We start from the raw sequence: 20,579 nt of genomic DNA, 5'->3' as shown, positions 1-20,579 counted from the left end.
TTTTGAAGGAGTTCGATGAGCTAAAGTGAAGGCTCATCACGCCATAAAAGTCTTTTCACACGCGTTAATGGCTGTCCGTGACTTGCACAAAGCTATCTGTTAAATCGATTCACCTATAGCTGTTCTCGTTGTTGCTCAGCTTTGCTAAAATTAGCTGTGGCGGCCATCTTGCTTTTGGTTGAATCCGAGAGGAAATAAGCTGTAGATGAGCCTCAGTAAAATGATTCAAAGCTCATGACCAGAAAACAAAATCTCACGGGAGATCAGGGTTGACTCAGATGTGGCCAGGGCCAACCAAGTACACACCGAAGGGATTTAGGCTTCTTAGGAGCAGGTGGAAGTTTTGATCTTTTTGCTATGGCTACTCCCCTTGTGAGCTGGACTCAGGTGAAAAACAATGAGACAGGTTTCATTAACTCCACCAAGCATGAGATTTTGCTAATATTAGCTCCCACTTCAGCCATACAGCCTGTAAACCCAAATACTTCCCAAGCATAACTGGTTTTATTTAATGTGTTCAAACTAAAAGCATTTTGACATCACTTTTCATAAAAGCCTTTTATCAGTGCTGTTCAGGTAATCGTTCAGCAGCAACTAAAAGATGTTTCCTTTCAAATAAATGTCCATTTTTTCAGTAATACGCTGTGTCATCTCTGTCTCTGAGCCGGAATAGTTTTTCTCATTCCATCTATTTGTGTGGTCCCAATAAATGCCCTCGTGCCAGTTCAAGCAGAAATGTCACGCCCATGGATAATTTCTCGTGTGATGTCTCAAAGGCCCGTATACGCTCAGACTCCTAAGGAAGCTGTTTTCTGAAAGCTGTTTCTGCTCATGTAGCTTGTTATTTTTTTTATAGAGGTTGGTTTACCAAAACACAGTTCAAATGTGACCCATTTAAATCCAGCTGGATCATGTAATGCTTGAGGAAAATTTATGAGAGGTGAAAAATAAGAACATCGATTTTTCAGAGAAGCTGTGTTGGAGCCAGAAGGAGATGGATTAAAAAGTCCCTTGTGCTAAAGAAATTCTTTGTCCAGTTTAAGGAGCTGAATTTAAGAAACAGCAAACGGAACAGATGGAGGGTTTATTGAAATATTTATATATTTAACTTTGTACAAAGGGAGGATTTGATGAACATCTTGGTCTTGCCAAGTGAATGGCAAACATTCACACCTGGCAGCACCGCCGTGGCCTTTGGGATTTAAGAGCTCAGCTTAAGGATATCTGCATGAAAGCGCCGAGCTTGAGAAGAGTGTTAATCATCTCTTTTTCCAGACAAAACCGTGTTAATGCTCCTCGTCTGTCTCTCCTGCAGTAATTATACAGCCTTGGTTGGCGTGTGGATCTACGGCTTTTTCGTCATGGTGCTGCTGGCTCTGGACTTCCTCTATTACTCAGCCATAAACTACGAGCTGTGCCGGATCTATTTAGAGAAGTGGGGTCTGGGGGGTCGCTGGCTGAAGAAGGCCCGGAATCAGTGGCACAGATCTCTGCCTGAGGAAAGTGAGATGCAGGCTCAGGTCCAGCCCATGGTCCCCAGCCACTACCAGTCCAGACACAGCCTACGAGGGGAGAGCCACAGCCCCACGCCTCTGCCCTACAACACCTCCACCGCATGGTAAGCTGCTGCCACAACCACTGACAACATGACTTCTGCACATAGTTACAATTGAATACCTAGAATTGAGTAAAAATGACTAAATACTGTTGAACGTTGAAGATACATTTTTGGCAAGGTTGTAATTCATTCTGTGAAGGTTACAGAGAAGTCTGAGTTAGGAAAGTGACCGTTGTATGAGCTTCAGTAAAGCCCAGAAAGCTCCAGGTGTCAAAATAAAAACACAGTCTGCTCCATTCTTTTACCAGATCTACTCTCACATTGGTGTTTATGAGTGGATGTTGTGCTGGGAGTATTTTTAGTGTGGATCCAAACAGGGAAAAAGAAATAAAGGTAGCACTGTGCACAGCAAGGGTTCATTGACCATCTACGTATGAATTGCAGCATCAATAATCATTTTCAACAATTAAAAACATCACTAAACCCGTTAGTCCTGCTATTGTCAGCCCAATTTGAAATGTGTGTTATTTAATCTGATGGGGAAGACATTTCCTTTGGTGTTGCTTTAGTGCGACTTGTTCTGATAAAAATTAGGCTGAAAGGTGAAAATTAGGATTTATAAGCCTTTATATTGCGACACCAGAGTAGAACCTGGCTCCTGCTGTCTGTCTCTTTCATTCCAGCCCACTCCCACCTCTTCATTCACAGGCCTTCAAACATAAAGTTTATACCCTCAGTTTAATTAGTCTGACTGACCATTGCACACCTTCACTGTTTCCATCAATCTAACTGTTCTTTCCTTTCTTTAGTTTCTCCAGGTTTAATGTTGTTAGCTACCTCAGGTGCACTCTCCATCTTCTAGTAAATTTGAGACCCTCTGGTTTTTTCTTGGAAAGACAAAAAAGAAACAACTTTTATTTAACACCTCTCAAGTTAAAAATCATGAGGCGCTTCACAAAATAACTAAAAAAGATTATAAAAAATATTACAACACATCATAAAAATGAGAAAAATAAACAAATTATGGTTAAAAAATGTAAGGAAAGGGAAAGAAAATTAATAAGAAAGAGGTCATCAGTGGATTCTAGGAAAGGCGGAATTGGTAGAAAGAGCAGAATTCAGCTGCTTTTTAAAGGAGACCACTGATCTCAGGCTCAGGGGGAGAGAGGTCCAGAGTCTGGGGGCCACAGCAGCAAATGATCTGTCACCTTTGGTCTTTAGCCTGGTGCGCTGCACAACCAGTAGGCTTTGATCACTGGACCTCAGGGACCTGCTGGGGGTGTAGGGACTAAGATCACCAATGTAAGATGGTGCTTGTCCATGTAAGGCCCTATAGACCAGAACCAGGATCTTGAAATGAACCCTGAAGTTGACTGGCAGCCAGTGAAGCTGGAAGAGAAGCGGGGTGATGTGGGTGTGTTTGGAGGACTTGGTCAGAAGCCGAGCACAGGCGTTCTGAACCACCTGTAGACGTTCAGGGAGGTTCTGCTCAGACACGTGAAAAGAAAGTTATAGTAGTCTAAGCATGAGGAGATGAAGGTGTGGAGAACTGTCTCATATTCAGGGCGGGACAGAATGGGACTCAGCTTAGCAATGTTCCTGAGATGGAGGAAGGAGGAGCGAACAAGAGAACTGACATCAGAATCCAGGGTGAGAGCTGGGTCAAAGGTCACACCAACATTCCTGACAGAGGGTTTGGTGTTAGCCACACACTGCAACTTCAAAACCACCCGTTCCTGCACGATTTGTGTTGGGTCCCACAGGTTCTCAAGACCATTACACCAGAGTTGTCCCACTCTGAAGGAGCCAAAAGGCAAAAGCTTTCAAGATTTGATCCTCAACTATGGCGGTTTTGGGCCATGACCAAAAGAACCTTAGAGCTGCTTTTTCTTTTCACCAAAAAGGGCCAGCTGAGGTGGTCTGGGTATTTGGATCTGCCCCAGGAGATCATCCCACAGGGAAGAGACCCCGGGTAAACACAGAAGCTGTTCTGGGAATCATTTATCCTCTCTGGTGCTGGGAAGGCTTTTGGAGGAGCTGGGCAGAGGGTTGCGTTGGTCTCCCTCTGGTTCCCCACCTGACCATGAAAAAGAAGAAAATGGTCGGAGTGTTCAGAAGTTGTTGAGCTGGGAGAAGGAATCTGATCCAGTTTCCACCTTCACTATTGTCTGGCAGAATTCTGTGTTGGAGCTAACAGATTCCCCCAACCTCGGCTTAAGATCTCATGCCTGATCCTTTCTATTTAATAAAACCAAGCATGACCACCCCAGTATTTGGTTCTTTGGTGAACACAGAATAGAGATTTGTTTTTACCTTATTTGCTGACAAGATTCGGCTACATCTGCAGCCTTCTTCAGTCCAATGTTGGTGGTGGTCTCTACTACTCTGTGTTCAAAAGAGAACCCAATAATAGAACTGGATAACCAACACAGAACAAACTTAACAAAGATGTTAAAAAAAACATGACTACATCAGCTTTTCTGTTTTTGGAACGTCCTCTTAATGCTTAGATAATCCAGTTATTATTATTTTTATTTATTTATTTATTTTGTTGCACTTCCTTCCAAGACCTCTTGGCCAGGTCATGTTTGTAAATGAGAACATGTTCTCAAACATTTTACCTGGTAAAATAAAGGTTGACAAAAAAAAGTTGAATTTATTACATCTCAAGAAAGCAAATAAGAAAATGTCTGTCATAATTAAAAAGTCATGTTGAAATGGCTTGCTTTCATCTTTTAAATGTAGCCCAGACAAAACGTTTGCATACAGCAAAGTAAACTCCTGTTTGATTTGTTCTGCTCATTTTCATCAAAGACACTGTTACCAGTTGGAGATTCAGTGAATTAAACATATGGCTAGAAACAAATCGGGTGACAGCTTTGAGAAATGTTGCCAGTTCCATTTTTCAAGCACATTTTCCCTGCATTTCTCTCTTTTTTTCCTTCTGCCTCCTTTGTAATCTGAGTTCTGTAACATACATGGCAAGGGATCTATGAGTACAGCAGGACAAATATAAAACATTTTCAGCATACTTTCCCTGAAACCAGCTCCCGGTTTCCCTGGGTTCCCTTTTAACCCTCTGGAGGCAGGCGTTGCAGATTTGCAACGTTAATACCTACCTGGTTACTCCACATACGTACTTCATGAGCATTTTTTTAACTCAGAAGTTCCCCTGAAGGACTTATTTGTATGTCCTTTCATCAAAACTTATTTTGAGCCTGAGAGGGTTAAGTGCAGAGAGAAAACATAAAGACAAAGACATTGCAGAGGAACTATAACACCCAGCTAGCTTAAAAATCATAACATCTTTACTGGAATAAATAATCAGGATTTTATGAATTCCCTCCTTCTGCCCACTAATGAATAACTTCCAGCAAAACATTTGATCTTTGGTCTAGAAATAGCTGCACTCTGCCTCTTCAGACATGTTTTTCTTTGGAGGAGTTTCTTGTTTTTTTACGTCTAACCATCTCATTAAGATGTTGTTTTAATGAATAGAAGAAAAGGTCTAATTTCCTTCCCCTGCCTGGGATTATTTGGTGAAATTTATCCTGGTGGATTCTGGGTCTCACACACACACACACACACACACACACACACACACACACACACACACACACACACACACACACACACACACACACACACGAGCAGTCACACAAGTCTCAGGCTGCATTAGCCCACGTGTGACTATTGTTAAGACAAACAGGATGATTAACGAAGCCAACATTGAGCTTTAACACTGTAGCTGCAGGGAACTTTTCCTCTGTTGCCAGACATTGTTCAAACTTTGATGATGAAGCTACACAATCGAGGCGCACAGCCTGAACAAACATCCACTCTTATGCAGTCAATTTTTCATTCAGGTCTCCGTCTCAGACGCAGTGGACCCTATCTGTTTGACTGGGCTTCCGTCTCCTCCCAGACGTGTCTCTTGGGTCATGATAATTTCATGTTGCAAAGGTTTGATAAATGGCTCCGAGAAGTGGTGTGGACTGTGGGAGCCGGAGACGGAGGAGCCGGGATGCTGCAGAGAGCATCTAGAGACCGCTCCGCTCATGGAAACGTGGTTAGCTCAGACTCAACAAATCTATGGAGCTTCCTCATTAGACAGGAAGTCTGTTCACTATGATGGGACTCATCAATCATTGACTGGCCAGGGTGCCCTGTAGATCTCCCACAGCTTTAAGGTGGATTGTGTCAAGATGTGTGAAACTACAGCTAACTGAAGCACAAGAGCATCACGTTGATGTCAATGATGGATGTGATGTCATCTTGTGTAACATCTTTATTTGTAAAAAGGGTGACAGCTCTTTAATAAACAGGACAGCAGTGACCCATGACCTAAAAACATTTAATTATATCTGAAAACCAAAGCGACAAATGCTTGGAGCTAAATTCAGTCAGAAGCTATTTTCTAGGACAAGATTAGAATCGTCTGTTTCACACATTTAGACACGTCTCACAATCCAGATAGCTTTGGTCATTTTTAAAAAGTGTTAAGTACCCAAAATGGATCAGGATGCTGTATCTAATGTGAATGCTGCCCACGCAGTGTGTCATCACATGACCTACAGGTGCTGGCCAGTAAATTAGAATATCATCAAAAGGTTGAAAATATTTCAGTAATTCCATTCAAAACGTGAAACTTGTACATTATATTCATGCAATGCACACAGACCAATGTATTTCCGATGTTTATTACGTTTAATTTTGATATTTATAGGTGACAACCAATGAAAACATCAAATCTGGTATCTCAGAAAATTAGAATATTCTAAAGGCCAATGAAAAAATGTTTGTTTCTCTAATGTTGGCCAACTGAAAAGAATGAACATGAAAAGAATGTGCATGTATAGCACTCAATACTTAGTCGGGGCTCCTTTTGCCTCAATAACTGCAGTAATGCGGCGTGGCATGGACTCGATCAGTCTGTGGCACTGCTCAGGTGTTATGAGAGCCCAGGTTGCTCTGATAGTCGTCTTCAGCTCCTCTGCATTGTTGGGTCTAGCGTATTGCATCCTCCGCTTCACAATACCCCATAGATTTTCTATGGGGTTAAGGTCAGGCGAGTTTGCTGGCCAATCAAGGACAGGGATACCATGGTCCTTGAACCAGGTGCTGGTGGTTTTGGCACTGTGTGCAGGTGCCAAGTCCTGTTGAAAGGTGAAGTCTGCATCCCCATAAAGTTGGTCAGCAGCAGGAAGCATGAAGTGCTCTAAAACTTCCTGGTAGACGGCTGCATTGACCCTGGACCTCAGGAAACAGAGTGGGCCAACACCGGCAGATGACATGGCACCCCACACCATCACTGACGGTGGAAACTTTACACTGGACCTCATGCAATGTGGATTCTGTGCTTCTCCGCTCTTCCTCCAGACTCTGGGTCCTTGATTTCCAAAGGAAATGCAGAACTTGCTTTCATCAGAAAACATAACTTTGGACCACTCAGCATCAGTCCAGTCCTTTTTGTCCTTGGCCCAGGCGAGACGCTTCTTGCGCTGTTTCTTGTTCAAGAGTGGCTTGACACACGGAATGCGACACCTGAATCCCATGTCTTTCATGAGTCTCCTCGTGGTGGTTCTTGAAGCGCTGACTCCAGCTGCAGTCCACTCTTTGTGGATCTCCCCCACATTTTTGAATGGGTTTGTCGTCACAATTCTCTGCAGGGTGCGGTTATCCCTAGAGCTTGTACACTTTTTTCTACCACATTTTTCCGTCCCTTCGCCTGTCTGTTAATGTGCTTGGACACAGAGCTCTGCGAACAGCCAGCTTCTTTAGCAATCACCTTTTGTGTCTTGCCCTCCTTGTGCAAGGTGTCAATGATTGTCTTTTGGACAGCTGTTAAGTCAGAAGTCTTCCCCATGATTGTGGTGCCTTCAAAACAAGACTGAGGGACCTTTTAAAGGCCTTTGCAGGTGTTTTGAGTAAATCAGCTGATTAGAGTGGCAGCAGGTGTCTTCTATATTCAGCCTTTTCAGAATATTCTAATTTTTTGAGATACCAAATTTGGAGTTTTCATTAGTTGTCACTTATGAATATCAAATTTAAATGTAATGAACATTGGAAATACATTGGTCTGTGTGCATTGCATGAATATAATGTACAAGTTTCACGTTTTGAATGGAATTACTGAAATATTTTCAACCTTTTGATGATATTCTAATTTACTGGCCAGCACCTGTATACACTTTATTTGAGGCGTGGAGGAGGATGCAAGGTGATGGTTCAGAAAACTGCACCTTCTAATTCGACATCTGACAGTCAAATGTGAACAGAGATCAAACCAAGTGAATCTTAAGAATCAAATGCTAACTAATGCAGCTAAGTCAAGCTCTTTACTAATTTCTTCACGTGCACACAGAGCGTTCAACATGTGACCACACTGCTTACCATATCCCAGTGTGAGCTGGTATATACTGCTGCAGATCTGCTGGGGGTTCGCTGTGGGGGCGGCCTGAGAAAGTGTTATTACTTTCTCACCATGGATACCATTTATTAATCTCCACTAGCCACATATTCACTTCACATGGAGAAAATAAAGAAAACCTAAGAAAACCTAATTCACCTTCCTCACCAGATTATGTAGAATAAGAGGCGAGAGGAAAATACTGGGTTTGCTTGATATTATGGTTTTATCTTCACTTCATAGGGACCGATGCTTCACAAACAGGGAATTACCATCAGACGAGCGCCCGTGATGGACCCTTTTCAAAGGCTTGTATCTGAAAGTGTTTTTTCCTCCTGCATTAGCATACAGCCCGGCCATGGAAATGAGGACGTCTCATCCCTGCAATCAGTGCTGCAGGTTTTGATTGATCCATTCAGTCCTGTGGAGCCAATAGAATAGGAAATAACCTGCAGATTTTCAGTCAGAGGTGTTTTACTCAAACATGTAAAGACAAAAACTTTATTTCCTTCCTTTTGCATCACAATAAAAGTCCCTTACTGTCTTACGTTGTTGGTTTAAAATGCTATAGTTGGTATTAAGGGTTGTTTTATTCCACTTGTTGTTTCAGTGTGCACCATCAGCCTGGAGACAGTGTGAAATCTGGCTGTGAAGCTCCTCTATACCCTATCCCATCTTATTTTACATTCCTTTTGTAGCATCTAGCATCCTTCCTTATGTGAAAAGTAAGAACTACCATACCTGTTGCTGACATTTGAGTTGGCTTGGATCAAATCCCACTGTGGAAAAAACATTCATGCGTTCAAGATGAGAACCAAAATACTCCCATTTAGCAGCAGATTTAGAAATATAATATTGTTTTGTTTATGCTTAGCATCTGCCAGGAGGGTCAGAGAAAAAGATAAGATGTTGGGCGATATTAGACGATACCAGAACTCGACTGCCTTGGCAACTGAGGAATAGGATGGTGAGATGCAGCAGCCCCTCCTGCCAGTTTACGCCAACTCGCTCTGGGCTCTCAGCTTAGCAGGCCAGCTGAGCTTTAGCCATGGGTAGACGGACCGGTCCATGTGAGGTGGCATCTGTCACCACATTCGGCGCACACCTGACTCACCACGCGCCGTAACACGGCCTCTTACAGCCGCGCCGCCGTGACTCAGAGATAGTGTAGTGAATGTGATCATCAACAGTTGTTACATCACTTGTTTGGTCACACGTAAGTGTTTCTAACACCTGCGCTTCAACATCTGCTGAGCAGGAAATGACAACAAAGGAGGCTGAAAATCCTTCTGCCTTTTTATTTGTGCTGTCAGCGTGATCAAAGTCCAGGGGCCTCATTTATCAAGCTTGCTTACGCACAAAACGGGGTCGGAAAACTGCGTAAGCAGCTTTCCACGCAAACTTTGGGATTTATGAAAGAAAACTTAGTGGAAAAATGTGCGCAACTTTAAGTTGGCTAAGGACCTGGCTTACGCACATGTTGGACATGGAGAGCACCTGCAGTGCTGCTGCTGAGAAGGATAAAATTATGAAATCCTGCAGCATTATCACTTGTACTGCTTCGTTTTCACACAGAACAAGACCCCCCCACACACACACATGCGCGCGCGTACACACACACACACACACACACACACACACACACACACACACACACACACACACACACACACACACACACACACACACAGCCTGAAGCGCAGAATACGGAATGCAGAATATCAGCAGGGGGACAGATTGTGACAGTGTGTGTCCTGTCACTGTGACTTGATTACTAATGTGCCCTGGCTACTTGTACAGGGGAGATCTCCATTTGGCTGACTGGTTAGCATGCGCGACTTTCACCCGGGAGTCTGGGGATCAAATCCTGATTGGGCCATTCTTTTTTATATCCACCACAGATCTCTCTGAAGAACTCAGCATTGACGGCTTCAGCAACGCTGTGCCACTCCGTGAATTTTCTCTTATTTGTTTTGCAAAAGCACTTCCTTTGATTTCTCCACCTCACCCACAGGTACCTCAATTTCTGCTTGTGAAATTGCGCTTCCTTGATCTACCTTGGTCTACGGTCGCCATGTCACTGGCGGAGCGCTGCAACAGCCGGCTTATGTATATGCATGAGATCCACAAGGCATTTTGCATTGACTATTTATGGCAGTAAGTGGGCGTGGTGAGGGCGGGATGTGACTAAAAAGCAGCTGAGAAACATTCTAGATAGTCTCCGATTTATGAAGCAGACATTGCGTGCAGCTGTGCGTACTCCATGTTTGATAGATCACAAACCTACTTGCTCGAGTTCTGATCAGGTGGGCCATTCCTCCCAATCACACCCCTCCAGGTCAAGCTGTCATTGCCCACGTGAGCATTGAAGTCCCCCAGCAGGACAATGGAGTCCCCTGATGGAGCACTATCTAGCACTCGTCCCAGGGACTCCAAAAAGGGTGGGTACTCTGAACTGATATTTGGCCCATAAGCACAAACAACAGTCAGGACCCGTTCCCCGACCCGAAGGCGCAAGGAAGCTACCCTCTTGTCCCCCGGGGTAAACCCCAACACACAGGCAGAGAGTCTCGGGGCTAACAAAAAGCCAACCCCAGCCCTCCGCCTCTCACCCGGAGCAACTCCAGCAAAGTAGAGTGTCCAACCCCTCTCCAGGTCTCGGGTTCCAGAGCCAATGCAATGTGTCGAGGTGAGTCCGACTATATCTAGCCGGTACCGCTCAACCTCTGCCACAAGCTCCGGCTCCTTCCCCGCCAGCGAGGTGACGTTCCATGTCCCAAAAACTAGTTTTCTTGTCCGGGGATTGGACCGCCAAGGCTCCCGCCTTGGTCTGCCACCCGATTCACATTGCACCGGACCCTTCACGTTCCTCCTGCGGGTGGTGGGTCCACAGTTGGACGAGCCCATGTATCCGGTTCGGGCTGGGCCCAGCCGGGCCCCATGGGCGAAAGCCCGGCCACCAGGCGCTCGCTCACGGGCCCCAACCCCAGGCCTGGCTCCAGTGTGGGACCCCGGTAACCCTCCGGGCCGGGTACTCCGACTCTTCGTTTTAACCGCCATGAAAGATCCTTCGAACCGTTCTTTGTCTCACCCTTCACCTAAGACCAATTTGTCATGGGAGACCCTACCAGGGGCACTAAGTGCCCCAGACAACATAGCTCCTAGGATCATTAGGGCACTCAAACTCCTCCACCACGATAAGGTGACGGTTCAAGGAGGAGCTGGTGTTTTGTTATTGGACTTCTGTGCAAGCCGCAGTTTGGCCATAACGAACACCATGTTCGAACATAAGGATGCCCACCGGTACACTTGGTACCAGGGCAGCCTAGGTCACAGGTCGATGATAGATTTTGTAGTCGTATCATCTGACCTGCGGCCGTATGTTTTGGACACCCGAGTGAAGAGAGGGGCGGAGCTGTCAACTGATCACCACCTGGTGGTGAGTTGGATCAGATGGCAAGGGAACATGCCGCGTAGACCTGGCAGACCCAAACGCATAGTGAGGGTCTGCTGGGAACGCCTGGCAGAAGAACCTGTCAAGACGGTCTTCAACTCCCACCTCCGGCAGAGCTTTGACCACGTCCCGAGAGCAGTGGGGGACATTGAGTCCGAGTGGGCCTTGTTCCACTCTGCGATTGTCGAGGCGGCTGTTGCTAGCTGTGGTCGTAAGGTGGCCGGTGCCAGTCGTGGTGGCAACCCCCGTACCCGCTGGTGGACACCAGAGGTTCGGGGAGCCGTCAGGCTGAAGAAGGAGGCCTACAGGGCGTGGCTGGTCTGTGGGTCTCCGGAGGCAGCAGACAGGTACCGGATAGCCAAGCGGGGTGCAGCAGTGGCAGTTGCCGAGGCAAAATCTCGGGCGTGGGAGGAGTTTGGTGAGGCCATGGAGAAAGACTATCGATCGGCTCCAAAGAGGTTCTGGCAAACTGTCCGGCGCCTCAGGAGAGGAAGGCAGCAACTCGCTCACACTGTTTACAGTGGGGATGGGGAGCTGCTGACGTCAACTGAGGCTATAGTCGGACGGTGGAAGGAATACTTTGAGGAGCTCCTCAATCCCACCAATGCGCATTCCGAGGAGGAACCAGAGCTGGGAGGCCTGGGGAGGGACTGTCCGATCTCGGGGGCAGAAGTTGCTGAGGTAGTCAAACAATTACACAGCGGCGGAGCCCCGGGGGCGGATGAGGTTCGTCCTGGGTATCTCAAGGCTATGGATGTTGTAGGGCTGTCATGGTTGACACGTCTCTACAACATTGCGTGGTCATCGGGGGCAGTTCCTAGGGAGTGGCAGACCGGGGTGGTGGTCCCCATCTTTAAGAAGGGTGACCTGAGGGTGTGTTCCAACTATAGGGGGATCACACTCCTCAGCCTCCCTGGAAAGGTCTACTCCAAGGTACTGGAGAGGAGGGTCCGATCGATAGTTGAATCTAAGATAGAGGAGGAGCAATGTGGTTTTCGTCCTGGCCGTGGAACTGTGGACCAGCTCTATACCCTTGCAAGGGTGATGGAGGGGGCATGGGAGTTTGCCCAACCAATCCACATGTGCTTTGTGGATTTGGAGAAGGCTTATGACCTTGTCCCCAGGGGCATCCTGTGGGGGACGCTCCAGGAGTATGGGGTGGGTGGCTTTCTGTTAAGGGCCATTCAGTCCCTTTACCAGAGGAGCGTGAGTTTGGTCCGCATAGCCGGTAGTAAGTCGGACCTGTTCCCAGTGAGGGTTGGACTCCGCCAGGGCTGCCCTTTGTCACCGGTTCTGTTCATCACTTTTATGGACAGAATTTCTAGACGCAGCCGTGGTGTGGAGTGTGTCGAGTTTGGTGGTAGGAGAATCTCGTCTCTGCTTTTTGCAGATGATGTGGTCCTCCTAGCTTCATCCAGCTCTGACCTTCAGCTCTTGCTGGGTAGGTTTGCGGCCGAATGTGAAGCGGCTGGGATGAGGATCAGCACCTCCAAATCTGAGACCATGGTTCTCGACCGGAAAAGGGTGGCTTGCCACCTCCGGGTCGGGGGAGAGGTCCTACCTCAAGTGGAGGAGTTTAAGTATCTCGGGATCTTGTTCACGAGTGAGGGTAGGAGGGATCGGGAGATCGACAGGCGGATTGGTTCGGCGTCTGCAGTGATGCGGACGCTGAGCCGATCTGTCGTGGGGAAGAGGGAGCTAAGCCAGAAAGCCAGGCTCTCGATTTACCGGTCGATCTACGTCCCAATCCTCACCTATGGTCATGAGCTTTGGGTAATGACCGAAAGAACGAGATCGCGGATACAAGCGGCCGAAATGAGTTTCCTACGTAGGGTGGCCGGGCTCAGCCTTAGAGATAGGGTGAGGAGCTCGGACATTCGGGAGGGACTCGGAGTAGAACCGCTGCTCCTCCGGATCGAAAGGAGCCAGTTGAGGTGGTTTGGGCATCTGGTCAGGATGCCTCCTGGACGCCTCCCCGGGGAGGTGTTTCGGGCATGTCCTGCCGGCAGAAGGCCCCCGGGTCGACCCAGGACACGTTGGAGAGGTTACATCTCCAATCTGGTCCGGGAACGCCTTGGGGTCCTGCCGGAGGAGCTGGTGGAAGAGGCCAGGGAGAGGACGGCCTGGAGCTCCCTAGTTGGGATGCTGCCCCCGCGACCCGGACCCGGATAAGCGGAGGAAGACGAGACGAGAGACGAGACAAACCTACTTGGCGTAAGTACCTTTTTTTGCTGAGCTTAAGAACAGTTTTAGTAAGGATTCTACGCAATGTTTGATAAATGAGACCTTTACTCTGTTTCTTGGCTGAGCCAGCTTTGAGCTCAGCATCTGGCTTTCTGTGGAACAATCAGATTCATACATTATAATACCCTCCCTGGCTCACAATGCCAGGCTCTTGTCCATTAATGCAACACTCCATGTGGTGGGAGTTAATTATTGCATAGATGTCACAGAAAGAGAAAAACTGAGAATTCAGATAAAGAGGAAGGGCTGATGATGAGGTATAGCTTTTTGAATACTTATTAGAGCAATAATCCTTTCTGAAGGATAGAAATTAACAATTTTTTTTTACAAGAAAGCCATAATCACATGAGCTGGTTTTTCTCACCTCCTTGTGCACACAGAGCTACGTTTTGGGCAGTAGAGAGAGATTTGGTGGACATGATTCATACAACTGAGGTGGGCCTGGAGTCTTTACAAGACTTACAGATTTATAAAATATTCCTGTAAATGGAACTGCTTTTTGAAATGCAACACTGGCACGTTTTACTAGTTATTGTGTTCTCTGGCATTGAGATAATTTTCCAGCTATTAAGTTTTTGTTCTTTGCCTTTTCAAAGAAAGATTAGAACTGACCAGAATGCACAAGGATTGTAATCTGAGATGTTTTCAGTCATAAAGCTAAAATCGGTGTTGTTCAGATGGGAACTTAAGAGGCTGATGATGCAGAAGTGTGCTCTCTGAGCTATAAAAGCTTTTAGCAGATGTTAGGGCAGTGATAGTCACTTATTAAGTGTTTTTCTTCTGTCTGTATGTTTGTGTATTTGTAGCACATTTAGCCCAAATAAACCCACAAACTGCTTGTTTTTCTTGGTTTTTATGATTGGTGGAAGCTCTTAGTTGTCTTGGAGATTGCTGAGTGAATGATGCTCACAGATGGTCACTGACGTTGACCCTAACCCTTAAATGACCAGTGTTCTGTTAGTGTTTACATGGATAGCATGAACAAAAGAAGTGTTTCATGTAGTTTAATGAAATTAATAGGCATTAACAGCATTATGTTTGTCAATATTCATAATCAAAAAAAGCTAATTGACTTCTTCAGTTACGTAGAGATATTTCACCTCTCATACAAAAGGTTTCTTCAGTTTTACTGGTGGGATGGGACTTCCAGGTTTAGAGGTTCCCCTTTCATAAAAGCCAGAAAAACTAAATAATTTTAAGTAACTAACATAAACTTTAAACATGATCAGTAGAAAATATGATGAATGCTTCAATTCAGGTTAGGCCTTTTGTGCCAAACAAACAAAAATACCTTAAAGTGATACCTCCAATCCACCATATTTTGACATTTTGAGAGAGAGAGAAAGAGTGTGATGTGCAAAATGTGTGTCAAGGTTGTGTCATTAAAAAAGTAAAAATCAACACAGATCATTTTTGATATGATATTATAATCCCAATACCCGCTGACAAAAATATCAGACCCATAATATCAACTAATTTTGGTACTGGGAAAAGTACTATTTTATTTATTAATTGTATTGCTGATCCAAATATCAGACTAGCAAAAGTCAAAAAACAAACCAGAATCAATCACATACAATTTAGCTATTTACTATCACAATATTGGAATTTTCCTGTTAAAGGTGTGGTTCAATGAAAACAAAATTATTCTTTCTGATTATCATTGGTCACTCTGAGTTTTTCATGCAGGCTGATCATCAAAATATTCTCCTACACCTATCTTCTGCATTAGCTTCTGATAGAAAACAGACGATGAAACTCCAGGATAAGAAGATCCTAACAGATCTACGTCACACTGTCACTTTACATTCACGGATTGTTGACTCACGACCGGGAAGTCTGTTGTTTTTTTTATGCCTAGGAAACAGAAGAGAACATTTCTGCTATTAGAAGCTAACCATTAGCATAAGCAACTCCACCACACAGCAGAACTCCTCCAGGCTTGTGTTATTTGTGAAGCTGAAACATCAACGTTGCAGAGTAGACTATTTCCCAATTACCAAGAAAAATACTCCAAATCCTGCCGTCTGAAGCTCAACTCTGATGTGGCTCACTTCTGCTTCCTGAAACAAGCTCACCAAAGCTTTTTGTGCCCCAGAGTACAACTTACGAGTTATTCAATCCTACTAAAGACTGCACAAGTACTGATTAAACAAGTGTTCCACACATTTATTAAAATAAAATTAACTAATCTGAAAGTAGTCTCTTACAGTTATTTATTAAGTCCACCCAGAATGCAATGGATGCCCATCCCTGCAGATGATGTTTTAAGGTGGTTTCCATCATTGAGCTATGATTTTTTTTTTCAAAGCAGTCAGTCCTGCAAGCCAGGCTCTATCTGGGTGTTCTCTGTATGTGATAGCTGTGACTCTGTGAGTCATCATTCAATAAGTAAACAACAGGATCCAAGGGAGAGAAACACCAATCAACTCAGTAAATACAGCCAAATACTTTAACCCAGAGGTCCTGAACCACAGGATATTCCCAAACAATATGAATGAACGAGCCCAGAGTCCCAAGGGACCAAAAAAGCAAAGAGAATCTGGTGCAGTGCCCATTTTATGTCTAATAATCCATGTCAAATAAGCTCTATGAACAATTTTCTTTTGTACATATCAATGATTGGGCTTTTTAGAGCCCCCCTCAACTTTATACCAAATTTTCTCCCAGGATTATTTATTTATTTGTTTATTTATTTGTTTATTTATTTATTTATTTATTTATTTATTTAAATAAACTGGAGGAATAAAAAAAAACATGAAATACACAAAAAACTAAACCGGATGAAAGATGCATACAAAATACAGAGTATACAGAGAGTGGTTATGTTTCTCTTTCATCTGTTTCCTTTTGTTTGATGCAGAGTGATGCTGAGAGTGGACAAGCAGACGAGTAGCAACACCTGGTTTCCTAACGTGTTACAGAGGAGACCTCAGCAGTACCAATGCTGGCCTGGACTTATGTAGTTGTAGTTACTACTGCCCCTTCCTGACGAGCACAAACACCCGACGATGGACAGAAGCAGGCCTGCAGAGCGAGTCCATCTCAGAGGACTTTTGCCTCAGCAGAAGAGAGGTGGATTCATCCAACGGCTCAGAAGGTTTTAGTGATCCTGTAAAACAGCTGGCAGGGCCTGCAGCATCTCAAACTAATCCAAACTGTAATGGAAAAACCTTCCAAGTGAAGCTCCTTTGCAGTCTTTAAATAAAAACATGCTCATCTTTCTAGATATGAAGTGTTTATCACACTGCTGTGTCACTTTGTGTTCAGTAGCAGTTAGACACAGTTATGGGTTATCTATTTGGTGATTTATTTATGTAATCTAGTAAGAGAAATGTGTGAGTGGTTAACTTTCTGAACAGCTCAGGTTGATGCTGAGCATCTCCCTTAGAATGTTTAATGTAGAAAAACAGTTTCTTGTTTGAAATGTTTCAAGTCTCCTTTTTGAAAAGCGAGTGACTTAACTGTATCGTGTCTGTACAAGAACAATGGCTCTGTCGGCTCGTGGTTTCACTCGTCTCTTCAGCCAGAGAGTTAATGAGGATCAGGGAGGAGCTTTCAAGTCAAACACAAACCCCAAATTTTTGCTGTTGAGCCTGTAAACCAAAAAACTAACAAAGACCCATACCGTTATTTATAGAGTTAATATCTTATATTTCCATTCATCTGAGGTTGCTAGTAAAGCAGCTCCATTAGCAATATAATGCAATCGATTGCCCATAAGCTCCTTTATAAGGAACTCTGTATCTCGCATTAGTAACAGATAATTGTAATAAAATTTGCCATAACAGAAAATGTTGAATAAAAGAGGAGAAATCCATTGAAACCCCATTACCTGTCAGCAATAATGTACAGTAGTTAAATCAGGGGGAGGATAGAAGGTCCTTACTGACAAATCACAGAGGAGCATTTCTGAACTGAGTGAAATAGTCTAATAGTTCTGAACAACAAATTCCTAAAAAATATCTCCAAAAATGCCTCTCTGCTTTCCCCCAATAACTGAATCAAAGCTGACCCATCATGGTCTTAGAGGGCCTCTATCCTGCATGTTTCAGATGTTTCTCTGCTCTAACTCGACTGATCTGACTGACTTCTACATAATTAATGCTGAAAAGATTAATCATCAATTAAATCAGGTGTGTTGGAGAAAAACAGCAAGAACATGCAGGATGGTGGCTTTGAAGCACCAGGTTAAACCCCACCTACAGGCCAAGGACGCTCCAACATTACTTTCTGTCTTTTATTGTCTGGTATTTCTAGAGAAAAGAGAGAACATGATCCAAATGGTTGAATTTGTCAAGTTTAAGAATCAGTATAATGTTGGTGTTTTCACTTGAACAGTAGCTAAATGACTTTTAAAATATTCAAATAAAGTCAGCAGCATTTTACTTTTATTTGTTCGACTGATTAGTAAATTTTCTTAACTGTGACCAAAAAAAGAACAGTTTATCATTTTTGATTATACTTTTTTGACCCCAATGCAAAATACTTACAGCTGCTGTAACAGATCTACAGAACAAGCTAGGTTCTGAACCCAAACGCAGTCACAGAACAGTGATCCAATATCGCTGAGCTGAACCTCTCACGCCAGTGGCGTTTTGTTGCTAAATACGCAAATGCATGATGAATGGAGGACCCAGGGAAGTACGCCGGTCCGGCAAGACCGGCGTACTTCATGATCCAGTATTTGCTTTGAGTCCTAACGTGTTGTTGGTGGAGGTTTTTAGACAAATGGGAGAGAACCACTTTGTTAATTTGTTTCTAGTATCTACAGCATATTTATAGCTATGCTATATTAGAACGTTGAAAAAAAATTATAAGTTGTTTTCCAAATTTGCCATTGCAGCTTTACTTCTTTTAATTTGTTTTTAACTAACAGATGCAAGACAGGCTCACTATTTTATCGATAGCTTAAAAGCTTGACATAACGTTTTCTGGACATGCTGTATGTCTCTTCACCCAGACAACACCAGGTTAGCTACTTCAGAATTAGCTGCTAGCTTCTTGGCATCCACAAACCATGTGCTCTTTGCTCAGATTTGGCTTACAGTAATCTGGTTCCACACAAATAAGAGCAAACAGATGTGAAACAAGCAGAGGATTTGAGTTTTCCTTCACATCCCATCTATAAGCTCTAAAAGTGGACCCTAACAGAACCTAACAGCGTCATTGGGTGTCATTATCTGGAATAATATTCAAATTTTCCGAGTTGTTAGAGCAACCTAATTCCCATTTCAATAGCTGAAGTTTAATTGCACGGTTGCCCTGGCAGACTTGTGCCGTCACTTCTCGGGGCAAAGAGACAGGATGTGTCCAAGTGAAATAATTGGCCTGGAGCTCAGAAGAGCTCTAAATTACTCTCACTTGGTCTCCCTGTTCCCTGGAGTGTGAACAGTGGCAGCAAACAGGGAGGAGAGATTTTTACCAGATGCAGCAGGACATGGGACATTTAATTAGTCCCCAATTTTGGATAAATGGGAGAAAGTGTGATGTGGTTGTGAGAACGTCGGTTTTCAGGGCTCCATTCAACACATTTGATCGTAATAAAGACAACTAGGTCTTTTCTCTTCACCAGTTACATAATCCATTAGTCTTACCCAGGGAATTTAAAACAAACAACTTTATTTGTCTCTGACAAGAAGTAGCAGGGTATTAAATAGACTTCCTCAAAAAACAAACAAGGAATCTTCCCTTGTTTTAATGTAACAGCTGTTACAGATGTTTTTGTGATGTTTTCTGTTTTGTTGGAAATAGTCTTAACTCTGGCCTGATGTGATGTGGTCCTGTAAATCATATCAGCTCAAGCCTTGTCAATCACACACACACACACACACACAGAGAGAGAAAGAGAGAGAGAGAGAGAGAGAGAGAGAGAGAGAGAGAGAGAGAGAGAGAGAGAGAGAGAGACAGACAGAAGAAACAATAAAATGTTCATGGTGGGAAAAGGAAGCACACATCTGTTTCATTCTCTCCAGGTTGTCATGGTAACAGTTGCCTTAAAGTTGAATACCCACCTGTACACAGAAGCTTTGTAGTGGTGGATACCTCACTTTTTTTGGGTGTGGTGGTGAAGATGGTGATGTACACCACGTTCTGTCTATGTACTTCCTACTAGATAGAATGTAACCTTTTTGAGTTAGAATGTTATTGCACTTGTTGACTTTGTATTGTCACAAAAGGAGAAATAAAGTTTTATCTTTTCCAGTGTGTTTAAATCCCTCCGGGTCAAGTGATCTTTGGCAACAACAATTGAAACAAAATTACTTTAAAAATCCTAAACATTTATTTTAAAGCAACAGCGTATGTATGTATATATGTATGTATATATATATATATGTATATATATATATATATATATATATATATATATATATATATATATATATATATATATATATATATATACATTCACATTTTAAAGGTGTAGAACACCAAAAAACTATTTTTTTTACTGTTTTCCAGATTATATTCGGTCACTCTGAGTTCTTCATGCAGACTGAACATGAAAATTGTGTCCGACACCTACCTTCTGCATTAGCTTCTGATAGAAAATAGACAGTGAAACTGTAGGACATGGAAAGTCTGACAGAGCTACATCACACTGTCACTGAACATTTGTGGACTCACCCATCTTGACTCACAATGGGGAAGGCTGTTGTTTGTTTAGCATCCAGGAAACAACAGAGAACGTCTCAACTAGCAAAAGCTAACTGTTAGCATTAGCATTAGCATTAACAACGTCTGCATCGTAGCAGAACTCCTTCAGGCTTGCGTTATTTGTGGAGATAAAACATCCACACTGCAGAGCAAACAGAGACAGTGGTAGAGTCATGTAGCTGTTAGCCAATCAGAGGTGAGATGTCCAAATCAGGAACTAAGACTCCAAATTCTGCTCTCTCAAGCTCAGCTGTGAT

At 43.8% G+C, this 20,579-nt stretch overlaps 1 protein-coding gene across 4 annotated transcripts in view; it reads left to right on the top strand.

The window, feature by feature from the left end:
* Positions 1-16,680, top strand: part of shisal1b (shisa like 1b) — a 79,027-nt gene extending 62,347 nt beyond the window's left edge. For 2 of the 4 annotated variants that reach the window (XM_054733551.2, XM_070550304.1), the window contains one exon: positions 1,316-1,795. In XM_054733551.2, the coding sequence (XP_054589526.1) occupies positions 1,316-1,622 (307 nt within the window). In that variant the 3' untranslated portion in view covers positions 1,623-1,795. Of the gene's footprint in view, positions 1-1,315; positions 1,796-9,868; positions 9,980-16,528 lie in introns of those variants that run through there. The other 2 variants (XM_054733552.2, XM_054733553.2) reach the window with 2 other exon arrangements.
* The last annotated feature ends 3,899 nt before the right edge of the window (positions 16,681-20,579 follow it).

Source organism: Nothobranchius furzeri, chromosome 4 (assembly GCF_043380555.1).
Source record: "Nothobranchius furzeri strain GRZ-AD chromosome 4, NfurGRZ-RIMD1, whole genome shotgun sequence".
Taxonomy (NCBI): domain Eukaryota; kingdom Metazoa; phylum Chordata; class Actinopteri; order Cyprinodontiformes; family Nothobranchiidae; genus Nothobranchius; species Nothobranchius furzeri.
This window is presented reverse-complemented; position numbering and strand designations above follow the sequence as displayed.